We start from the raw sequence: 21904 nt of genomic DNA, 5'->3' as shown, positions 1-21904 counted from the left end.
ACAAGTTCCATTTTTTCCATGTAATGTGGTCCTAGCCTTTTCTAAAGGTCTCATTTCCAGTTGTTTTATCTTTGTTACTATATTCACTACTTCTGGTACAGTTGGTTTAGACTTTGATTTCATTTTCCTAGTAATTGTTTTTTTAGCAGCCACCATAATTAGGCTCAGCAAGGCCTTACTATGTCTAGGCAATTCTGATTCTGTATCATAGCTCAGAAAATCATTTTCTTAGTCATACCAATTTGTTCACCCATTATTTCTGATAGAGTAGTCTGCAGGGGATTTTTAAACTCTACCAACTCATTATACTTCTAGAAAATATGTTCCCAATTACCTCTTTCTTCTCTATTACACCTCCAGCATTTGCTGTTTACCTGAGGAAAAATTATTTGGCGTCTACTTGGGGTATAACAATACCTATGTAAAGACTTCCAAGCAAAGATCCTAAATCTTCTAGACCTTGTGGCATATTTGGGAAAGATACAGATATCCTCCCATTGTTTCTTTGTGAATTGCTTATCCAGTCTTTCTTTCCAATCCTTTCTAACCTCTTCTGATTGATTTTTAGAGTTATCATGAATTATTTTATATGCTCTACTATTATTCCTTTTCTAACAACAGCTTTTGTTCTAGATTCTACTAAAAACTCTACCAGTCCAGGTCTTTTACTTAGGATCTCCCTATTTCCTTATCTTTGCCTATACTCTGATATCAATCTTCGATAGGGAAGGCAATCTCTAGCCTGCAGTCCAAATAAATTATTGGCCTCTTCCCGTTCTATTACCTTTCCCTCTCTAATTATTTGCTCCCAATACCTTGGTTCTTTTGTCAGTTTTCTTCAAAAATTGTAGCCCCTTCTCGCCTATTGCATGTATCCTTAATTGCAGTCATCCATATCAGCATAATCTCCTTTCTCCATTCCCGTGTTGGCTTAGTTCTTAGAATACTTTCTGCTACTGTATAAATATAATATTTTGTATGCTTATTGTTATGCTCCTTAAGAATCTGCATCCAAAATCCCAGTCTCTTCTTGTTTCTTGAGATTCTCCCATGTTTCGTCATTATCCCTTTCCACTCTGAATTATAGATTTCTGCTTGTGCTATGTATAGGAGCCTTAACTGTGTAGCTCTGCAATGCTCCTTCAAATCGGGTAATCCCAGACTGCCTTGTTCTATTGGAATAATCAGCATATCCCACTTGACTCTTGCTGTCTTCCCCTCCCAGATAAAACCCTTTAGCTCTTTATTAATTGCTATCCACAACTTCTCCTCTGGTTGATAAAAATACGCCTGACCTGTGTATAACACTAAAGAGACTAAATATGTTTTAACTGCTTGTATCTTGTCATCCATATCCGTAAAACAGAGCTTCCAATTTCTCAGTTCTTGTATTATCTTTTGTTTAGTCTCTTCCCACATATCCTTAGCTGCCACACAGGAATCTTTTTTAATCCATACTCCTAAGTACTTCATTTTATCATGTCCCCATAAACATAAATATTGCTGAATCAATTTGTGTGTGGGTACATAATTTATAGAGATTGCCTTTGCTTTAGCTTCATTAATTTTGTATGCCAAAAAGATTTGAAACTGTTTCAAAATGTTCCACAACACTGAAATGTCCTTTTCTGGTTTTATCAGGTATAAAATAATATCATCTGCAAATAGAGCCAGCTTTTCTTAATTTCCATACCAATTATATCCTTGAATTTCTGAGTCCCTTATTTTCTTTGCCAATGGTTCTAAATATAATGAAAATAAAGGAGAAAGAGGACACTCCTGCCTGGTTCCTCTACTCAAACAAAAATTATCAGAGAGGAACCCACCCACTTTCATTTTTCACCCCTGATCCCTCATATATCCTCCTAATCAATCTTATAATTTTATCAGGGAATGCAAATGCTTCCATTGCCCTGCTCATAAACTCCCAGTTTACTTTGTCAATTCCCTTCTCTGCATCAAGACCTACCAACAACAGTGGTATTTTCTTACGTTCTGCTTCCCTCTGGATCATCAGTGTTCTGTTAATGTTGTCAAATGTTTGCCTCCCCTCTACAAAACCACATCCATCCATATCTATTAATTTTGGCATCACTTTTGCCATTCTTTTAGCCATTATAGGCATACACACTTTATAATCATGGTTTAGGATTGAAATGGGCCTTTATAAAGCTGGATCTGATGTATCTTTACCCTCTTTAGGTATTACAGCCACCACCACTTTTTCCAGGATGTTGGTGCTTCTCCTTCTCTTAACATACTGTTAAATAAAATTTTCCATGTCTTTATCATTTTTTTCCCTCCTAGCTTCCAAACTTCCACAGGAATACCATCTATTCATGGGGACTTTCCTATGGATTGGTTATACATCACCATTTTTATTTCATCTACTCCTATCCTAACTGTTAGTAATTGAGCCTCATCTACCTCTAACTTTGGCGTATTTAATTCTTTCAAAAATATTTCCATTTGTATCTTTTCTTGATTTCCATATCCCTCTGCTTTACATAGACTTTCTTAAAATTCTCAAAATATTTCTAGTGTCTCTATAGCATCTCTTGTTATTTTACTTGTTATAGGCTTCCTAAACTTGGTGCTAATCCTTTCTAAAACCAATGCCAACTGCAACAAAAGAATGGAACTTCCAAACTACAAAAAAAATTTTCTTTGATCAGGACCAAAACAGATTAATCACTTTCATCCAATTATAACCAGGACTTCATCAGAATCTAAAAACTCAATACTTTAATCCAGTTTAAATCACCGTCCCATCAACCAACCAATCAGTCCAATAAAATTTGAGTAATCACACCCTAAAAGAGTCAAAGCTCAAACTTACATTTAAATGAAACATTTTTCAGAATACCTCTAAGAGCATAAAAAACAATTTACTATGATCGGGTTTCAGCAGAAAAATATAAGTAAACTTACAAATCATAAGACCTTTACTTCAAAACACTAATGATGGATGACTGATCATTCAAAGCAGGGAAAACATGCACATTCAATTTAATTTGCCAGGCTAATTCTCTGGCTTCACTTACGTTAACCCAAGGGCCGTCCCTAGGGTCTATCCGAATCAAATATACTCCAAAAACAAAAAAACTGTGGGCACGAAAATTATGGATGTGTTTGATAAGAGCATTATTCAACTTATTGTGCTTAATGTTGTATACATGTTCATAAATTATGTCTCTGAAACGTTGTTGAGTTTTGCCAACATTAAAACATGCACATTGTTGACATTGCGCAATATACACCAATCCAAAAGAATTGCAGGTACAATGAGAAGAGGTTTTTACCCACTTATTGTTTATGACTAAAAGATCTTTCACCAAAATATAACAACACTGTGGGCAAGACCCACATTTAAATGTTCCAAGTTTTTTATGGCTACTTATGACCCATCAAATTTCTCTCTAAATGATTTTTAATAGATTGTCCTTTTCTAAAAACAATTCTTGGCTTATTACCAACAATTTCAGGGACATCTTCAAAACAGGAACATATATTCCAGTTTTTCTTCAAGATGGTCAAAATCTCCTGGTGTTCCAAAGTACAAGTAATGACAAAAGCATGTACATAGTCATCAGGGTTCCTCTGTGTAATAGAAACACCATTCTATCCTCTTTCTAACACTTCTCTCAAAAGTGGTCGATATATACTATTAAGCCTCTTATTTGCTACCTCTTGGAAAATACTTACAACCAAATCAACAGGATATCCTCTAGCATGCAACATTTCCATCAATGTGGTGCCTTCCTAAAAAAAAAATGTAATTCTTTCTACTTTCTGTTGCCTAACTCATTGTGCTAAAAGTTTTTGTGCTCTGGAGTTGTTATCAAAAATTTGCTTGACAGCAATTTTTCTAAACTTGTGCATATTATCGAAGTAATTCCTTATTTTCTGTTTCGCATTCTGCAATTGCTACTCTTCTTGTTCTTTGAGATTCTCCCTATTCTGCTATACTTTAACCTGTGTCAGTCCCTCTAAATAATTCTTACTTCTTAACTATATCTCTCTTTCTTTTATTTCCACCTTATTTTTGAACTCCACTTTAATTTTATCCCACTCCTAGCTATATTTTCAGAAGAAATTTCTATCTTCTCTAATAGCTCCTGAATAATTTCCAACAAACAACAACGAGCGTGCTGCAAAGGTCCAAAGTTTTAATCACAGGCAACAAATAAAATAGTTAAAGTAGTTAAAAAGAAGTCCAGTATCAACAATCCAAGTACAATGTTAAGCGCTTTTCGTTAGGTAAACAATCTCCTAACTTCATCAGACAATGACTCTTTGGATGCAACAGCATATTTAAATACTTAATCAAATAACTAATTAGCACACTTTAACTTAATGCCATAGTTAAAGGCATAATACTAACACTAAGTAAGCTTACTGGTGTTCTGGTTGGTAAGATGTAACTCTTTTATAAGTTTTAAATAACATCAGTATAAAGTTAATAAATAATAGCAAAATATATAAGTCCCACTCAATTAAATATTGTCAGTTATAGTTTACATAAAAAGAACTCTCTACACTTTAAGAAAAGTAGAATAAAAAATGTACAAGAGTCCTAAAATTGTAAATGTCTTCAAAAATCTACATTCTTTTGTTATATTTGCCCTTCTGGGCCTCTCAGATACATCTTCACTGCTGCAAATCAAATTCCATTCCTCACCCATAAGTAATATTCCCTGCTGAAAGCTGATTATTTCACCAAGAATTTTCTTAAGCACCAGTATAGCAGTTATAGTTGGAATATAAATACATGCTATTGTAATCCTCTTCCCTTGTCAGTAGCCCTTTAGTACTACAAATCTACCATTATTGTATTTTTTATCCTTCTCTGTTACTATTGCAATTAATATAAGTACTCCTCTTTCCCTTTATTCCATGTATTCTGCTGAATAACTGACCTGAAAACCTTTCTTTATCAAATTCACATGTTCATTTCATTCCAAATGTGTCTCCTGTACATATGTATTTGCACTTTACATTTTTTAATATAGTTCACTACTTTTTCTTGTGTGTGTGTGTGTGTGTGTGTGTGTGTGTGTGTGTGTGTGTGTGTGTGTGTGTATATATATATATATATATATATATATATATATATATACGTATGTATAAAATAAAAACAAAATACTCAGGAAATCCAAATCCCTTAGAGCTACACGCTCCAGGGACTTAAACCTCAGCACAGAAATAAATAGGACATGCTGGAGGGACAGATTCATATCCCAGAGGCTCCCCTCACTCTGGAACAAAATCCCAATCCATGTTAGGCAGAGTCCCTCAATGACCCTCTTCAAGAGAAATCTTTACGAGTGGATGGGAGATCGTAGGTTTACCCCTGGGATCTCTTCTGTGTCCCTACTAGACAGAGGCACAGTAAACTAACCTCAAAAGGGCTATCTTCTGTGACCTACTATACAGAGGCACAGTCAACTAATCTAAAAGGGTGGCGAAAGCCAAACACACTCTGGCTAGGCTTATAAATGCCATAGGGCAGATAGCCTAGTATCAACCTATGAACCTATGAACCTATAACAACTCCATTGAGGGTAAAGTCCTTTATTAAAAAATGATGCGCTTTTGGACTCAGGCAGTCCTTCTTCAGGTCTAGTAAAGCAAATCGATAGTTGCAATTTATATATATCATCTAGCAATAGAAATCTATAGGTAGCCATGCAGCCAATAATAGTAAATGTCTAATCATCCAATCAAATAGCAGGCCATAATACTATGGAATTAGATGATCCCTACATTTAAAACTCATTAATATATTATCCTGTACTCACTACTGACATAAACCTTTCATTGGTGGCTATTCAATCAATAAAGCTGAAGAATCAAACTAATCCACCAATAGAAAAAAATGGGAAAGAGTGTGGAAAATCCACTCAGTATGAAGGATATCTATATTCCAAACAATGAAAGACATAAAGTAACAATCATTGGTAGAAACATGGCCTAAAGTTGCTAAAATGCATATCCCACATAAGCTACAACAGTGTTGCATGTTTATGGTAAACATCACAATCAAATTATAAATTGCTGAAATTCAGCAATAAATATATAAACTGAAAGGTAAACTATCTCCACTAAATATATAACAACAAATCTAAATGAAAAAAAAAAATCCAAGAAGCAAACAATCAACATTGCTCCACTGTAAAATGGCTAAAGACCAATACACATCCCTAAATTAAAAATTTTGCCAGTCCCAGGCTGCTCATGTAAAGCGTCCCAAAAATAGACCAGCAACCACTAATATTAATTGTATATCATGTGTCAATAACACTAAGGAATGTAGTACTTAAACGATGTAAATATAAAAGAATGGTCACATAAAAAACGTATCCAAACAGTCAGTGCTAATAACCCCAAAAAAACATAATCGTCCGCATTATTTCCCGATTGGTTAACTAATAACCAATCCACATTTTAGAATGAAAAATAAAAATTCCTTCAAAAATCTACCTTCCTTTGTTATATTTTCCCTTCTGGGCCCCTGAGATATATCTTCACTGCTGCAAATCAAATTCCATTCCCCACCTATAAGTAATATTCCCTGCTAAAAGCTGATTATTTCTCCCAGAATTTTCTTAAGCTCCAGTACAGCAGTTCTAGGTGGAATATAACCACATGCCGCTGTAATCCTTCTCCCTTGCCAGTAGACCCTTAGCAATACATATCTACCATTATTATCTTTTGTATCTTCTTCTATCACTATTGGAGCTCTTCTTGCAATTAATATAAGTACTCGTCTTTACCTTTATTATGTAAGCCATGGTGGTGCAGCGGTAGCGTTGTTGCCTCACATCAAGAGGTTCTCCTGTTCGATTCTCAGCTGGAGCGCCTTCTGTGTGGAGTCTGCATGTCCTCCCTGTGGTTGACTGGCATTCGAAAGACATGTGTGAATGGGCGTGCCTTTGTTGAAGGTTGGGCGTTGAGCTGGCACCTTGGCACCATAAAAAAAATCAACTGCCGATCATTAGTGGACTGGAGGTCCGCTGTGGTGACCCCTAACCAGGAAAAGCTGAAAGAAAAACAACAACTCGTCTTTACCTTTATTCCAGGTATTCCACTGAATAACCAACCTGAAACCTGTCTTAATCAAATTCACATGTTCATTTCTTTCTAAATGTGTCTCCTGTACATAGCTATTTGCAATCTACATTTTTTAATATAGTTACTTCACTACTATTTCGTGTGTGTGTGTGTGTGTGTGTGTGTGTGTGTGTGTGTGTGTGTGTGTGTGTGTATATATATATATATATATATATATATATATATATATATGTGTGTGTGTGTGTGTGTGTACATGTATGTGTATATGTGTATATATATATATATATATATATATATATATATATATATATATATATATATATATATATGTGTGTGTGTGTGTGTGTGTGTGTGTGTATGTATATGGGTTCACTATGTAATACCAAAATTCCACAATCCTGAGACTCTGAATACCGACGACCCGAATCTCGAGATTGCAAAATCTCAACAGTAGTGAATGGGGATTGCTGTACAGTGTGGAATGGGAAGTTTGCAGTTCACTCCACTGGAGCGCAGTCTCGGAGTTGGTATATTTAAGTTGCAGGGGGTGTGGGAGGTTCAGGGGCCCCCCTGCATAAACGTTAGAATAGTTTGTTTTATGTTTTAATTTTTTTTTTTTTTTTTAGTTTGAGATTCTGGTCCTCTGTTTTCAGAGTCTCGGGATTGTGAAATTTCAGTATTACATAGTGAACACACACACATATATATATATATATATATATATATATATATATATATATATATATATACACACACACACACACACACACACACATATATATATCTAGGAACATTTTTTACATTTAAAGATAATATAGAAAGCTCAGACACAACAAGAAAGCTGTTACTCATAAAAGGTGGGAATAATAACTTTTTAATATAATCATCTTCCTGCATTTTGATCCATTTGAAGAGCATATTCATTCATTTTCAATGCTCTCATTATCCATTATTTCATTAGCTCACTGAGTTCATACCTGTCAAAAGCCTTCTCTATGACAATTCATCAGTCAGATGCATACACAGCATCGTCTGTGAATGAAAGACAAATAAACAGTCAATAAACTGACATTTTTAAGCAACAGAACTATGATATTTTCAGCTTGCCTGCTGCAGCTATTGCCTAAGAGATGTGAAGATCGTAGCTGTTCTCTAGATTCACATCTACACAATTACTGTATAAGAGACAGAAAAGCAGAACTGATATGCTCCAAGTCAGATGCGATCCCAAAGAGTGAGGAAAAAGATCAGGAATGGATGCCATTCTATCCAAGAAAAAGATGCAGGCAGTCTTTCCCTGAAATGGCAGTATAGTTTTTATATAAAAGGAAATAAAGAAACCAGATAAAAAAGCACATGCAGAATAAAAGCTAGCAGGAGAAATGCCAAATGATTTGCTTGCGTGTGCCAGTTCTGGACAAGAAAAAGGAGAACAGCCATGTACATGTTCAACCACCAAAAGTGACTAGATTTCCCCTGTCAAGGGAATCCTAAAAGCAGAAGAAAAAAGATAAATGTACTCTGAATCATGAAGTCTGCACTACTGTTTTGTTGCTACAGGAATGTGGGTAAATACGCAGTTAACAGTTTTATTAATATATAAATAAAAAACACTCTGAGAACACAATAACATCTTAGAGAAGCTCAAAAAAATATGTTAGAAATGGAATGGTTATTTACATTTTTCGCCACCTGGTAGGCACAGCAAAAACACTCAACATTCTATTTAAAAAGCACTAGTGTTTTGTTTTTTAATTTTGTACTTTTAATTATAGATCATGCATGTTGATCATTTTGAAAGCTGATGAACCTTACTGAAGTTAAAAGTTTTATTTGCAAATTATATGGTCAATTGTTGTTATTATTGTCAAAGGTCTACTACAACCATTTAAGTTGCAGGTGCTCAAAACCACTGTCGCAAAGCCAGGATTTAAGTGTCTTGTAGATTTCAAGGACTGCTGGTTATGGTTAAACTCGAATACGAGTTGAGGAAAAGTGCAACAGGCATGCAGAGAGAGAGTGGAGCTGCACTCTACGCAAACATATTATTCAAGTTTGAGTTGGGCAAATATGGTCGCCATGGTGATGGAGTGGGAGGGGGTAGAAATGTTGATTAGGATTTCAGGCAGTGAATGAGAAAGGGATTTAGGTTTAGGAAGCAGAAATGGAGTTTTAGGGTTAGGGAGCAGGAGAGGACTTTTGGGGTCAGGGAGTAAGAGAAGAATTTAGGGTTAGGGAATGGCAGGAGAGTGTTAGATTTAGGGAGTGGGAGAGAGTTTAGGGTTAAGGAGTGATGGGAACTTTAGGATTAGGGAGTGGGATTGTACTTTTAGGTTTAGGCAATGATCAGGGGCTTTAGGATAAAGGAGTGAAAATTTGTGGATTTTAGTGTTAGGGTACAATACTCGTATGAGATTTTAGATTTAGAGAGGGAAGGTGCAGTCAGGTTAGGCACCAAGTTGTTATTTTAGGGTCAGAGTTAGGGCTATGGCAAGGCTATTTAGTTTAACAAGATCGGGTACTGGAAAGGCTAAGTAATTTACTAAGATCAGGCAAGTAGTAGTTAGGGCACTTGTTGAAGACCCTATTTTCTATATTGTAGATTTAATATTTTGCATAAATACTTAATGTGGAAATGCAATAAAAGAACACCTGCAATAAAAGTTACCTGGCACTTGCTCACTAAAGTAATTATAAGTCAGCACTAAAAATTAAAAGCACTACACCATCGCTCCCCATTGGCCCTTGTTTTCAATTATAAAGGAATTCCCAATATTATTCTAGAATGTCCAAAGGTCAGTTGTCAATCTCCTCTCCGGTCCAGCTGGTGAATATGGGAATCTTGAGGCAATGTTACAACTGCCTCATGTACACAGACAACCCTCTCCTCCTCCCAACAAATTCCAACACATGTGAGAGATGCAACCATATAGCCAAACTGGAGGCTAAGCTCTCTCAACTCAGTACTGGCATAACCAGTCAGGAGGAGAAGGAAACCACACTCACTACAATTCCAGTCTCACATAGACCTACCACGACAGCAAACCAAACACATAATCACACAAAAACATACTCGGCGGCTCTAAATAAAGATCTGCCTAAGCAGCAGAGACCACCAAAGCAGACACCCAAGCAACCGCTACCCCAAAACAAAACACGTGCAACACATATCTCACAAAGCCAGTGTGCCGAACAGTCACAGCCCTTAAGGCTAAACAACACACCTGATACACTTGTAATAGGTGACTCTATCGTCAGGCACACTGACGTCCCGCTCACCAGGCTGAACAAGGAGAAGATCACGGTGAGCAGCCTGTCTGGCGCTAGGATCCGCCACATAACACAAGCACTCAGGTCACTCCAAGGCAAGTACAAATATGACTCAGTCATTGTCCATGCTGGTGTGAATGACCTGAGACGTACCTCCCTGGACTACATGAAAAGAGACATAGAGGAGCTCTCTGAGCATGTAGCCCAGGCTGGTATGACCCTGACCTTGAGTAGCATCTTACCCTTACCAAGAATTATGCCACAAGATGAAGACAACATGATCAATTTCAACAATTGGCTTAAGTATTGGTGTCATTCAAAGGGGATCCAATGCCTGTCAGCTTGGGATGATATGCACGACAAGCCACGATGCTTTGCTAGGGACGGCTTGCACCTGTCACCCCTGGGCTTTCGGATATTGGCAAAGGCTCTTGCTACCCCCATAGTGCCTTTTTTAGGCAAGGCTCAAAAGACAAACCCACCTCCATAGGTTTCACAAGGGATAAGAAACTAAGAGTAATGCTACTCAACGCTAGAAGTCTAAACCTCAAGATGCACGCACTCGAAACTCTCCTTAGCATGGAAAACATTGATATCTGTGCAGTAACAGAAACCTGGTTCAGGACTCCCGAGAGCACCCCAGCACTACCAGGTTATACCTCATACCATGCTTTTCGGCCCCAAAACTTGGACCAAACCACAAAAGGAGGGGGAGTATTGATATTCATCAAAGATACCCACACCTCCAGGTTGGTGGCAAAGCACGAAGCATTAGAGACTATCCATGTGCAACTAACAGTGGGTAAAACTGCCTTCCAGTTTAAAGCCTGCTACAGACCACCCTCCCAAACCCAGGAACCCCACTTGGCCTTCCTGAGAACACTGGAAAATATGAAGGTCTCTCCGAACACCATTATATTGGGCGACTTCAACTACCCAAACATAGATTGGGAGCATTACTCTAGCTCCAACACCCTTGCCCAAAGGTTTCTAGAATTCATAAACTCAAATGCTATGGAACAACTTGTTACCACTCCCACAAGAGGGGAAAACATACTGGACCTGATCATCACCAACATGGGGACTCTATGCTCCAGACCAGAAGTGTATCCCTCACTGGTAAGATCAGACCATAAACTGATCTCACTGGATATTCACATCCCGACCCCACCCCCTGCCCAGAAAACCACAGTGAAAAACTTCTCTAAAGCAAATTTCACACTCCTCAAAACCAAGGTGGAATCCTTCAAAGCCCCGGCCTGTGGAAAATACGGCCCAGACCGCAGAATCCTTTATAAATGCATTCTATGAACACCTTCAGGAATGCATGGATCATGCAATCCCAAATAAAACCAAGACCCAATCCTCCAAAGGCAGACGACCTGTCTGGTGGACCCCAGCCATAAACAAACTATACAATAGAAGGAGGAAGCTACTACATGATAGAGCAAAATCCCAAAAAGGGAAGGCATCTCTGATCAGTATTAGCAAAAACTAAGGGCACTCATAAAATCGTCAAAGGCCAGCTTCGAGAGAAAAATTGCACAGGACACTAAGGATAATCACAAGGCTTTCTTTAGTTATGTTAGGAACCTGGGTGGGAATTCCCAGATATGCTCAGAATTAGTCCAAAATGACAAAAAATACACTGATCCCACAGACATTGCCAACATCCTAGCTGACAGGTTCAGTGCAAACTCCCCCCCCCTCCCCACCAAAAGGGCAAATATCTATCCCAGCAGAGTGCTGCCCCCCTGACATCTCAGATGCTCAGGTGGGAGCCGCCCTCTCCAAAGCAAAAAACACAGCATCAATCTGACCAGACGGTGTCCCAGGCTGCGTCCTACATGAACTCCAAGAAGAGCTAAACCCAAACATAAAACTACTGTTCAATCTCAGCCTTATTACAGGATATGTACCCAAAGAGTGGCGTACAGCAACAGTGGTCCCTCTCCACAAAGGTGGTGCCTCAATGGACCCTGGAAACTATCGCCCCATAAGCCTGACTAGCTTTGTCTGCAAAGCTATGGAAAGGATCATCATGGACCTCATAAATAAAGATATTGGGGACCTACAGGCACTGTATCCTACCCAGTTTGGCTTTGTTAAGGGCAGATCCTGCCTCTTAAACCTGGTTGACTTCTTTGAAACAGTCACCAAGGCCATTGACAAAGGGAAGGTGGTCCACACAGCCTATCTGGACCTCGCAAAAGCCTTCGATACAATACCCCACTCGGTCATTATAGATAAGCTCACCAGCTTAAATATAAACCCCTATGTCACTAGATGGGTTGCAAACTGGCTCAAGGACAGAACCCACATGGTTAGAATTGCTGGAGCCATGTCAGACTCCAAACCAGTTACAAGTGGCGTCCCACAAGGCTCAGTCCTGGGACCTCTCTTGTTTGGTATATATTTCTCGGAGGTACAGGCCAACACGGAAGGACTGTGGCTGACCAAGTTCGCAGATGACTGCAAACTGGGCACCATAATTGACTCTCCAGCCGACACAAGCATCCTCCAAAAGGGCCTCATAGAAACAGACAACTGGTGCCAGAGCCATGGCCTCAAGCTAAATGCCAAAAAGTGTATAGTCATCCCCTTTGGCAAAAACAAAGTGCCCACAAATTACCACAGAGGTGGTAATCCATTAAGTACAGAAGAAGTAATTAGGGACCTGGGGACCCAAGTTGATAGCAATCTCTCATTTGACAACCACGTGGCCAAAGTGGTTAGAAAAACATTTTATATAGTCCACCTAATCATGAAGGGATTCACATCTAGATTAGGGGAGGTCATCATGCCTCTTTACTCATCCCTCATCAGGCCCATAATTGAGTACAATGCCCCTTTTGGGATGTACCTTACCAAACACCTGCAGCAACTGGAAAGACCCCAAAAGTACCTCACCAAGAGGATCAAAGGGCTCAAAGAGATGCCGTATGCTGCCCGGTTAAAGAAACTCCAGCTCTACTCAGTGGCATACCGCCTGCTCAGAGATGACCTGTGCCTGATGTATAAGGCCATGTCCAACCCGGAATTAAGGGACATGCTGCACCTCAAAAAATCCAAATCCCATCGAGCTACACGCTCGAGAGACTTGAACCTCAGCACTGAAATAAATAGGACATGCTGGAGGGACAGATTCATAACCCAGAGGCTCCCTTCACTCTGGAATAAAATCCCAGTCCAGGTTAGGCAGAGTCCCTCACTGACTCTCTTCAAGAGGAATCTTGATGAGTGGATGGGAGATCGTAGGTTTACCTCGGGTATCACTTCTGTGTCACTGTTAGACAGAGGCACAGTATACTAACCTCGAAAAAGGGCATAGCAAAATTAGTTTAAAATTGGTGGCGAAAGCCAAACATACTCTGGCTAGGCTTATAAATGCCCTAGAGCAGATAGCCTAGTATGAACCTATGAACCTATGAACAGTTTAGACAAAAGAACCTTAAAGAAGCTAAACAGTTGTCACTTGGGTAATGTATTGAAAAATGTTATATGTATTTTATAAGCACAATAGGACATTCTGAAATATGGTATAGGAGCCAAATATTACTTTTTTGGTGTTAAAGGTGCTTGACATAAGTTTCTCATGCTTCGTTTTGAAGAAATAATATGGAGGGAGTCATAAATGAAATGTGTTAAATAATGGTGTGGTTAGCAGTGGTGAGCAAGGCTGAGCCGATTCAGGAACACAGAGCTGTTACTCAAGCTTGCAAAATCATGAGGAAGGCATCATATGCTAATGACCACATAATAATATGGAAATAACCAACCTTATGGTAATGAACCCAGTTCTGAATGCAAATGAGCATTAACAAGTTAGCATATATATTCAGAAACGTATACAAATTGCATGATCAGCTACAGCTGGCAGCTAGTTTATACACCATGATTACTTGGTCAACTTCACTGTGATGACAGGAGTAGCAGTTATATTAGTCGAACAGTATAAGGTAGAGGCTAATCTTACAACCAGTGCATATGATGTTGCATGTCATCGCCCTCCACATGACAGAAGGATTCAACCCCACCTAACACAGCATCATCTCCATGATAGGGTCATAGCTGAAAAATCTTTGTTTGGACAGAGACACCATACTGGAGCTGATGCACATGCCAGTCTCAAATGGAATCCCATGGTATATGTAGAATACCAATCCCTGAGGACATTAAAGTCTGTGTAGCTTTGGCAGTCCTTACTACAGTGGCCTTCTAGTGACCAACGAGTGACAAGTGGGTGTATCACAGGCATTCACTTCACAAATACTCCATCAGTTCTTTAATGTTATGCTGCAACACATGGAGAGACATATGTGGTTCTGAAGAACCAAAGAAGAAATAAAGAACACTATAAAGGTGTTATAAAAAATAGCCCATATCCTTGAGGTTTTGGGGGACATTGACTGCATCTACATCTCTATCAAGGCCCCATCTGTTCCACACAGACATCAGTACATCAACCAGAAAAGTTTTCAATACATCAACCACTAGGTGATGTGCCAAGCACAGTGTATTATCTACAGTTTGCCTCTGTGAACAGTCTAGGCCATTCCCACAGTTCCCATATCTGGTCTACATCTGATCTATACCAATGATTTGTGTGGGATGATTCCCCACAAGGACATCCTACTAGTGTTGCTGGATATGCCTTGAAGCTATGGCTCATGACACTGATATGCAGCTCAAAGAGCATGGCCTAGATGCAATACAACACCACATTGTCACAGATTCACAATGTTGCCCAGTGTTTGTATTGACTGATGCATGCATATTTGTGCTGCCTATATACCTCTAGTAGTGTGCTACAGTATGCACTGGAGACCTGCAGCAAGATATTTGCTGTCTGTGGAATTCTGAACAACATGGAGTTACACAGCTAGAGCAGGGGATTGCCATCAGGACCAGACTAATCAGAGCCAGTGGCAGAAGAGATGACAGTTTAGAATTGTCAGAGTAACTGTCTGCAGGGAAAGATCATGAGAGGTACAGATGGATGTAGTACACTGTAGCACTAGCAAAGAGAGGGCATCAAGTCCACTATGGGCCGGAATAGATGAAGCAAAGTTTAAAACTGAACCAGGCAACACTATATCCAGGCTATGCTGTGCATGCAGTGACTATCCATGCTATACCTCAGACATCAACTACTCGTATAATACAGCAGAGAGGGCAGGGCACATTTGTCATCATATGCAGAAGGCCCTCAGTGACAGGGATCAGCAAGTGGCTCAGTGTAGGGATGAAGTACTAAGGATATGGAAGGGAGTGTTTGATATGGACAGAAGATTGTAGGGAAGTGGGTTTAATGTGTTGTGAGGGGGTAGTGCTTTCTGTGGGAGTTAAGTGTCCAAATGTAGTGGGTAGTTGTTCAGAACAGGTTCCAGCAGACACAGCTTCTGAAGATGTGGTTGCTTTGTGAGTGTGTGTGTGTGTGTGTGTGTGTGTGTGTGTGTGTGTGTGTGTGTGTGTGTGTGTGTGTGTGTGTGTGTATGTGTGTGTGAGACAAACAGGTCTTGGGAATGACACACACTTAGTGAATGTCCCTGACCATTGGCAAATCCCTTTTGTTTAACGGCACTGACATCAACACCTGCTGACAAGGATGAACACACACCATCTCTGGTTGCTGACATTCTTAATAGCAGCCTGGTTTGGGTCTATATCAGTCCGTCGAAACGGCTGACAATCGAACACAAGATGTTTGAACTGTGAGGTTCAAACACTGATTATCGCGAAGCCTCAGAACACCGAATTCTTTCCCAGAGAAAGAATTTGGTGGGCCGTTTCTGTGGCTTTGCGATTATCAGGACTGTGGTGGGAAGTTACGGGTTGGGTTCAGGTAAGTGTGCGATTGTGTGGACGTTAAGGTTAGGGTGCGGGTTAGGTGAGATAGGGTTAGGGCGCGGGTCAGGTGAGTGTGCGATAGTGACGGACCTTAGGGTTAGATTTGGGTTAAGATAAGTGGATAGATAGTAGTGTATGTACAGTTTAGTGTAGGGTTAGATATAGGAATTTAAGTGTTTGTGTGTGGATTGCTGTTTTTTTGGTGTGCTTGTGCTGTGTGTGTGTTTCTTGAAATAGTGATTTTTCTCCCTGGGAGACTAAGACTTCAATGTTTTTGTACTTCGTGGTTAGAAGTTCGAACATATGGTGTTCGAACTTCAGCCATTTCGGTGAACTGATATAGACCCGCTTGGTTCAACTTGGTATATCTCTTGAATGACTAGCTCATAGGGTGGCTTTGGGAAAATCTAAAATAATGTTTTTTGAAACCAACAGGCACCATAACATGTACAAGAGAAAATGGATTATTTGTGGGGTCTATATTAGTTGATCGAACGTTTAGTTAATAGAATAACTAAATGTTGATCACTAATAATCGAACACACAAAACCGCAAACGGCAGTTTCCACTCAGGGAAACAAGTCGTTTGGCCGTTGCACGGAGTTTGCCCTTTCTTCAATGTGGAGCGATCTCGGAGTTGGTATATTTAGTTGGAGGGGCACAATCCCCCACATCGGGGGGGGTGTAGGGGCGAAGCCCCCCCATTTTGTTTGTGTTTATTTTATTTTTTTCTCATTGGGCAATGACATTGTTTCCCTGGAAACTGTTGTTTGATGTTCTGTGTGTGCGATTATTAGTGATCAATGTTTCATTATTCACTTAACTAAATGCTCGATCATCTGATATAGACTCTATTTGTGGACCAATAGCAGTCTACTAGAGAACATCCAGGCCTACAAGCACCTTGGTGTCCGGTTCGGCTACATCCTAGCATATAGCTTACACATTCATATGTTGGGAAATAGTTTCTACTATACATCACACATCCTATAGTGTGAACAATCTGCTAAAAAATCATGACATAAATATACTATTTAAAAGCAAATGTGTCCACTCTTTACATTTGACTACAGTAAGAGCATAAAGCAGAGCATCCTGAGCACATTGTAGATCAACAGTGCTGTTGCTGCTTGCCAAGCAGCAAAACAAATGTCTAGGATGTACAGACTAGCAGTTTGTGCGTCTTGCAGTTATAGTGCTCAGGGAGATGAAATGGAATACAGTACATAATGGGTTTACAGCACAGATGCCTGCAGTCATGTTCTGCTGGATCTTCTGCTCACACTTCCTAGACAGAGAGCTGTATGCCATCAACAGTGGCCTTGAAAACTATGTGCACCTATTTATTTTTAACATTCATATTTTTTTCTACGTTGAACATTAAGTGGTCTACACTATACCACAACCTATCTGTATCTACAGGTGGGTCCGTAGCAGCCATTGTAGATTATGCTCTTCAATAGATGGTAGGCATATGGCTACCTGGGAGATCACTAAGACTATGTGACAGCCTCCTGGAAGATGACAGCCTTTTGGTCCACGGATATACTGTGTTGACTATTAACATAGATTCTGTGTACCAAGGACATGTTTATAAAGTGCAGCAACTAATTTTTACTGTTCAACACTTGTACATCACGGTTTATGAATCATGTGTAGGGTTTTCAGAGCATTCCCCTGTGTCTGTGTATTGTGAACCATTTCTATGAATCCTATTTTCAGTTTTTAAGGAGGTAAAGATTGCTTGGTAAATTCTGCAAATTTGGTCTTTTCACATTAAATATGGTTTTAAAACAAAATCAAGAAAAGTACCCAGGAAAGGTGAAAAGCAGCAGTCCACAGCTCAAAGGCAAAAGTTTAATATAAATCACACCTGACCGCACATAAATGCTTTCACAAATATCACTGCGTTTTCGTCCCTAGTACAGAGACTTCATCAGATGCAGACGATCAACATTTACCCATCATTTATACTCCCCCTCATTAACTAATTAAAACACTCATATTGTAGATTTTTAAAACATCTTTTCTCTGTTTTTAACATGTTTTAAGACTGTACAATATGGCTGTTTTAATTGGTTAATGAGGGGGATTATAAAGGTTGGGTAAATGTTTATTGCCTGCATCTGATGAAGTCTGTATACTAGGGACGAAAATGCAGTGATATTTGTGAAAGCATGTATGTGTTGGTGTGATTTACATTAAACTTTTTCCATTGAGCTGTGGATTGCTGTTTTACAACTTTCCTGGGTACTTTTCTTGATTTTGTTACAAGTACTCGTTGGTACCTTGGATTCAGTTTTTACTTTGTAAATATGGTTTTAATTTTCTTTTACATGCTCCTCTTCTGTACCACTTGTGAAGTCTGCATGTCTGATATGTGAAGCAATATCATAAAATGCCATTTAAAACTCATTGGTTAAAGCATTGAAAAGGAAAAGTGTTGTGATGTTGCATATTATCAGGCAAGCATAGCTCACCTTCCAACCCCCCCCCCAAAAGGAACGCTGACATTCAGTTCTGCAAATATCATCATCTTCTTCATCACCAGTAGTATATTCTAAGGCAACTTGTAATCTGAAACTAAATGCTTACATTTTCTAGAACACTTACTGCAATCATCTGGGAGTGGTAATTATAAGTCTTACAAGCATCTGAATTTTTCATTCACTGACAAACACCAAATAGTGAGGCAAAGTAGTATTGTCTTCCAAAAGCAGTGTACCCTGTCATTTATCGAACCATTAGTTTGCAAATGCTTAAGCTTTCAACATCCATCTCAGACAGTCTCTCAGGATGACTAGGTGTTAAACAGTCATCCGTTCATGTGTCTTCATTCTTAAAATGTTCTTTTTAAGATCCTATACATTTTAAGTACCATGGAAGCTACTCCCAATGAAGAGTTTTCATTAATTTGTACCAGTAGACATATCCATCACTCAGCTTTCTTCCAATGACTTACATAACTCTTTTTCAGCTATAGTATAGCAGTACTGCAACCAAAAAATTGAAACTTTTACTCTGGCTCTTGTTTTGGTTGTTTGCCATAATTCTTTATTAACTGTAAGATTTATTCAGTCATCACAACAATTTGAAAATCAGAAACTTTAATATTAAGTCAAAAGACCACTCAAGCTACCTTCATTATAATCCATAAATCTTATCAGACTATAGGCATTTATTATCACCTGTCTTGCCCTATAATTACCCTTCTCACTTGAGCCCCTGCCCTTTGACCAACATTTCTCCCTTCAACATTAAGCCACTAAAAGTTCTGTCAGTAACAATGACTTTGAACTTGAAGCCACTGCCTCCCCACTCCATCCCTTCCAGGTAATTTGATTACTAAAACAATGAGTGAGAAGGTCACTGAAAAACCAATCAGTAAAAACAAAATGAAAACTCCAGTAAAGCTAGAACTTCCACTGAGTGATCGCCCAAACCTCTAGTATCAGAGGCACATGTGATATATGCAAATGATCCCTATGAACATCAGGTGTTTCAGCTAATTGGCAATTCTGAATGCCCATGACTTGTTTCATCATTTTAATGGACAATTTCAGGCCAATAAAGCCAAACCACACTAGCTGTGGATATGCATATTTCGGCCTTGTTATGACCTTGTTAGTACAGCACAAGCAGAGTGTTTGTCTAAGCATTAGAAACACAGGGCTGTTATACCCAGCTGATGATCAATAAAAACAAAATGAAAACTCCAGCAAAGCTAGAACTTCAGAACAGCTAGTGGGGTTTGGCTTTACTGGCCTGAAATTGTCCATTAAAATGACAAAACTAGTCATGGGCATTCAGAATTGCCAAGTAGCTGAAACACCTGATGTTCATAAGGATCATCTGCATATATCCCATGTGCCTCTGATACAAGAGGTTTAGGAGGTCACTCAGTGGAAGTTCTAGCTTTGCTGGAGTTTTCATTTTGTTTTTATTGATTGGGTAATTTGATTACTGAATTTTCTTTCTTCTTTCTTTTTTACTAACCCATTACAGGCATTCCTGTTAGCAATCTGTCTCTTCTTTTCCTACAAGTCCATCCACCTTACTACTCTCCTTTTGTTCCTTTATCATACAATAGGCCTGTTTACAGCAGGTTTTGCTATGATAATTTAGGTCACTGGCTTTTCTCTTCTCTCTGTTTCCTTCCAGTACCTCATTGAATCCATGTTAACTGCAGAACTTGTTTGTCACTGTGATTCCCAAACACAGCGGCACCAAGACCAGTTCACCTTTGGACTTCATTTCCATACTGCTTCTCCCACGCTTTGAGTACCTCTTGCCAGAGGTCATTTATTTCCACTGTCCAATAAATGCCTGACTAGTTTTCCACTGATCATGTTTCATTAAAGAAATCTCCTTTTGGCATATGTTTTTAGGCCACCGTTGGCACTCCATCGGTTAAATTCACATTTGGTTTGAAGTAGCAGTTTTCCTGAGCATTCCTGTTTGAGTCACATTTGAGTCAAATGATAGATTATTTTAAGTTCATTTTAGTTATATAAGTATTCACTTTTACCTAGTGCTGTGGCACAGAAGGATGTAGATCTGACTGTGACCATGATGACCATGCTTCAGTTAGTGGCCGCAGCACTGGAGTAGCCAGGAAGGGAAGGGGAGGAGTGAAGGAGCGTTGTCTCTTACCCCAAAATGAGGGAGGGGTTTACATACATCTGGAGGTGCACAGGGTGGTACAACTTCCCTAGTTTAGAGTGGAGAGACCACTACTCATGGTTCAGGGGGAAGAGCAGGGATACTATGAAGGCTACCCCTTGCAGAAGTGAGGAAATGACCTCCATAGGCAGCCCATTGCACACCCTTCTCTAGTACCTTGCGAAAAGTGTATGTGTATATATAGATAGGCCCAAGGAAAAAACAGAAAAAAATGGTAACTAGTCCAGATGGCTACCTGGGTAATTATCACTTTTTGTTGTTTCTCTCCAAGTGTTGAGAATTAATGGGCTGACTGACCGAGACAGGGTTTGATGGTAAGCAGGCAGGGCATCAAAACTCACAAAAAAAGTGTTTCACTTTGAGATAATTACTACTGACTGGTATTCTTATGATCTCTTTTTTGTCACCAGGATCCCCTGGAGGATCTAAATACTTCCATTAGCTAGTTATTTCCAGATTCATATGGTTTCCTACATTTTTCAAAAAAAAGCCTCTTTGCAATGTTTCAGTCACAGTTACGGAGTGGTTCTGTTCCTTTACTGCTGCATGGATTTGGATATTAACTAGATAAACTCCACAAAGGCTCCTCATTGCTCCAGATTAGGTTTCACTAGCACACTCACCCCCACCCCCTAGCTTGTCGAAACCAGAAAAATGTAATCCTGGCTACTTTGGTCTGTTTTTTTTTGCTGGTATTTTTATTTTAGCCTTTCAATACAGAGGTCCATTTACTAGGAAATACTCCACATTTATCTTGCTCTTCTTTTTAGCATTTATCCTTAGCATAGTTATTCCCCAATAATGCCACCACTATGGGCTGTAGTAGTTGTCACTCATGTATGTGTTTAATCACACCCAGTTCTGTCATACGTACAACAAATCCTTTGATTTACTTTCATTTTCAGGCTACAGTTCTCCTTACAAAAGCAGTTAATGTGCTAATGGAAGTCATTTAAAAGCTTCTCATACTTAGTTTCACTTTTGTCCATTGCCTTTTCCAATACCAATTGGGATTTCTTTTTGCGAT

General features: G+C 39.2%; 1 protein-coding gene across 1 annotated transcript in view; it reads left to right on the top strand.

The window, feature by feature from the left end:
- The window catches only part of LOC122794920 (solute carrier family 22 member 4-like), a 376090-nt gene extending 355285 nt beyond the window's left edge, over nt 1-20805 (top strand). The window contains exon 3 of the mRNA XM_044063513.1: nt 20727-20805. Within this exon, the coding sequence (XP_043919448.1) occupies nt 20727-20805 (79 nt within the window). The remainder of the gene's footprint in view (nt 1-20726) is intronic.
- Nucleotides 20806-21904: the final 1099 nt, after the last annotated feature.

The sequence above is a fragment of the Protopterus annectens genome, chromosome 2.part1 (genome assembly GCF_019279795.1).
Source record: "Protopterus annectens isolate FY-2018-M chromosome 2.part1, PAN1.0, whole genome shotgun sequence".
In the NCBI taxonomy this organism is placed as follows: Eukaryota; Metazoa; Chordata; order Ceratodontiformes; family Protopteridae; genus Protopterus; species Protopterus annectens.
Note: the sequence above shows the minus strand (reverse complement) of the source record. Positions and strands in the feature narration are given on the sequence as shown.